Raw genomic sequence first — 3,476 nt, forward strand, 5'->3', positions numbered from 1 at the left:
GGAAGATTGATTGGCGTTTGGTCGGGGCCTCCCCCCTTTTTTTTTTTTTTTTTTACCAATGAGGGCACTCCAGATAGAAGCCCCCAGAGTATCCTTGGTTCACAGACTTGGCTCACTCACCACCCACTCAGCCGCCTTAGGGGAAGGCGTTCTAACTCCTTCACCACCCTAAGGAGCAACGAGAGAAGCCTGCCAAGTTGCCTGAACAGGTGCTTATGACCTTCAAATAAAAGGGCTGGGGAGGGGGGTAGGAAAGCCTATCCTGGAAACCAGCAAGTAACAGGGACTGCTGGGAGTGAGGTGCTTGGGCAAGGGCCACTTACTCCACTAAAATGCAGACATTCCTGGGGTTCCATGGGGTCTTTGTAGTGTAGAGGGACAAGAGACTGCTCTACCTGCTGGCTTAAGGGCCCAGGCCAATCATTTACCTACCTCAGTTTCCCTACCTGTAAAAAGAACGAATGCCTACAAGCCGTATCCAACTGTGATTCTAGAATTTAGGGTCTAGAAGAGTGGGCAAACCGGAAGTAAAAGGCCCAGAAATCCACATAAGAGGAGATGCATGCCCATCCCCCACCTCACTTGGGGCCTTCTTATCTATATATTTCCAGATGACAGGTAGTCGCACTCATTGCTTTCTATTATAAATGATGTCCCCCAACTTGCTGGTCCGAGGGGCCACCAGGGCATGAGGCTCCCACCCCTGAACTCAAATAGGAACGGCTCTAGGGACTTGGCCACAGGCAGGCTGAATTTCAAACAGCTGTGGTCACAGAACGGAGACAGGTGCCGGCCGGGATGAAAAAGAGAACCTGTGTCACTTACCCCAAGAGGGAAACAAAATTGCCACCTCTGCCCAAAGCAAGGAGGGTCCTGGGAGGGTGGGCCACTGAGAATGATCAGGGCAGGAGAGCAGCGCGGGGCCCAGCTTCCTGCAGAGTTCTTTCCTGTAGCCCCCGCCAGGGGGCGCAGTTTTTGCCCCGCCTCTCGGGACAGCATTCCTGGGGCACCGCTCGGGATGTGGAGAGGGGCCTGTGACAGCAGTAAGGGCCTTCGCAGGCCAGGCAGGGAAGAGAAGCCTACTCTCCTAAACTCTCACCTTCCCGCTTTCACCTGGGGGAGGGGGACGCTCAGCTGTCTCCTAAAAGGGCCCCGGTGCTACCTCCCTGAAGGGCGGGACTGGCTGCAGGACCCCGAGAGATCAGCAAGTGGGACTAGAAGTTTGATGAATTTGCGCACTGCAGACAATGGCCGGCACACGTCTGTCCCCTCTGAGTAACTCCAGGGACAGTCCTCCACGTTCCCTGGCAGCCTCGGATCTGGACAGAAATGAAGCCCCTGGCCCAGTGAGGACCCCGTTCCCCGCCCCCCTTACCTGGCCTCCCATCACCGTCGCCGCATCTCCTCTGTCAAGGGTCGCCTCCTGGTGGCTGTGGCTAGATGGGAAACAAGCCTGGCAGTTGGCAGGAGGCTAGGAATGGGCCGTGCATCCTTCCCCCGCACCCCGCGCAGGCTCATCCCACCCTGCATGCTAAGCCCGGGTCACCTGTGCCAGGAACAAAGCTGGGAGCAGGGGCGGGCAGCACGGGCCAGACCTACTCACCCGGGCTCCTGGACGGGCTCTGGCTGCAGCGCTGCGCGGGCTCGCAGTGTGGGTGCTAGGGCTGGGGAGGGCGGTCGTTCTCTCAAGCTCGGTCCGCCTTTGTTGGGGCACCCCACTGCCAGGAAACCTCACCCACACCAGCCCGCGTCCCCCCATTCTCTCTCCCTGCAGCCTTCTCAAATCCTTCCTCCCCGTCCCTGGCGCCCCTTCTCCGACTGGGGTCTCCCTCTTTGCTTCCACCTCTTTCTTCCCAGCTCTCTCTACTCCCCTTCCTTGGGTCCCTTCCTCCCGGCCTAGCTCGGGCCCTTTTCCCTCGCGGTCATAGGCCCGCCGCTCGGGCCATCGCAGGGTCCCCTCTCCACTGACCTCTCACCTACCTGTCTTCTGCCCTCCCTAAGCCTGCCCCCACCAACCTGTCCCCCATTGTCTCTCCTGGCCCTCAGTATTCCGCCGCCGCCCCGGGCCCACACTCCTCTCACCGAAACGGTGCACCCGCTGGCGCTCCCCTGCCGGCTCGCCCCGGGGCAGCCAGACGCAAGCGAGCAGCACGCAGACCGCGGGCGCCGCGGCTCCCATAGGGGCGCGTGGGCTGGACTGCCGCGGAGCCGCTGCGGTCAGGGCAGGGGCACACCTCCACTTTGTGGCCGTCCCTGTCGCTCTCATGCCCCAGGGCTCCCTCGGTCCTTCTTCCCAGGTGTTTGACTCCTCCCCGAGCTCGAGTGACAGCCCAGCTCATTACCATAAGCTAGGCGCCTGGCGACCGGCCAACATCTGCCCTTCTTGACCCGTGGCTCCTCCCCCACAGCCAAGGTCGGATTCGCTTCACTCGGCAAAGTGCAGCCTCCCGCTACCTTGCCTGGGTTCTGGAAGGTCCCTGCGTCAGAGCCGGTATGAGTCTGGCCCCACAGGCTCCTTTGCCAACCGCCATACGGAGGTCCTGGACCCCACCGAGGTCGGTGGTCAGTGGCAGAGCCGGGATTAAGGCCTGCAGAGTCCCAGACTGTACCTTCACCAATCCTCTCTCTGCTTCCACGTGGGTCCCCAAATTCCCCTTCTCATCCAACCCCCAGGGAAGCACCTTTAGGGGAATGGAGCGGGCCTTACTCCTCTGAATGCCCAGTGCCAGCTCAGGGAATGCTCACTGGATGGCCATGGGGCCTCAGACTCCTCTATTATGGCTCCCGTTGAGGCCAGACTTCCACGAAGTCAGCTGCTTCGGCTTGGTGACCACCACTCTTTCAGTCCAGGAAGAAGTTCGAAATGGTGAGACGTGGGCTTGAGCACCTTGGGAACCCACGCATCGCTCACTTGGCCAGCATTTAGGGGACACCAGCTAGATACCAGCCATGCAGGTGGGGAAGAAGATGGTGCCCCCAGTGGATGGTGGGCAGCGGCATTCATTGATTCATTCATTCATTCATTCATTCATTCATTCATTCAGCTACTGCACGCATTCATGCACTCCTACCCACATTGTGGTCAGTGAAGCGCACAGGGCAATTCTCACACAGGGTATTTGAAGCCATGGCACAGAAGGGAAGGTGAAGATGAGAGAGCCAAGGATGGCACCTCGAAGGGCACTAGGTAAGGGGGCCAGCCTGTGGCCTGCTGGATAAAGAGATGGCTCCCACATGGGAGGCTACATGGTTTGAGTCCTGGCCCCAGCAGCTAGAGAAACACACCAAAAAGAGGGAGAGTGGAAGAAGAGATTGTGATGTGACCGTTTCCCATGAGGGGTGCTTTGTCTCCTTTTCTTTCTCTCTGTCTCTCAGTCTCTGGCAAGCCCATGTGTCCTCTGGCAAATTAAAAGAAGGAAGAAAGGAGGGAAGGAAGGATACACACCAGTTAAGCAATGGACAAAGCAGGGATGCCT

At 58.9% G+C, this 3,476-nt stretch overlaps 1 protein-coding gene across 1 annotated transcript in view; it reads right to left on the bottom strand.

The window, feature by feature from the left end:
• The window catches only part of OTOG (otogelin), an 81,568-nt gene extending 80,138 nt beyond the window's left edge, over positions 1-1,430 (bottom strand). The window contains 1 exon segment of the mRNA XM_027768815.1: positions 1,376-1,430. Coding sequence (XP_027624616.1) covers positions 1,376-1,387 — 12 coding nt within the window. The 5' untranslated portion in view covers positions 1,388-1,430.
• Positions 1,431-3,476: the final 2,046 nt, after the last annotated feature.

Source organism: Tupaia chinensis, unplaced genomic scaffold (genome assembly GCF_000334495.1).
Source record: "Tupaia chinensis unplaced genomic scaffold, TupChi_1.0 Scaffold000077_1, whole genome shotgun sequence".
NCBI classification, from domain to species: Eukaryota; Metazoa; Chordata; class Mammalia; order Scandentia; family Tupaiidae; genus Tupaia; species Tupaia belangeri.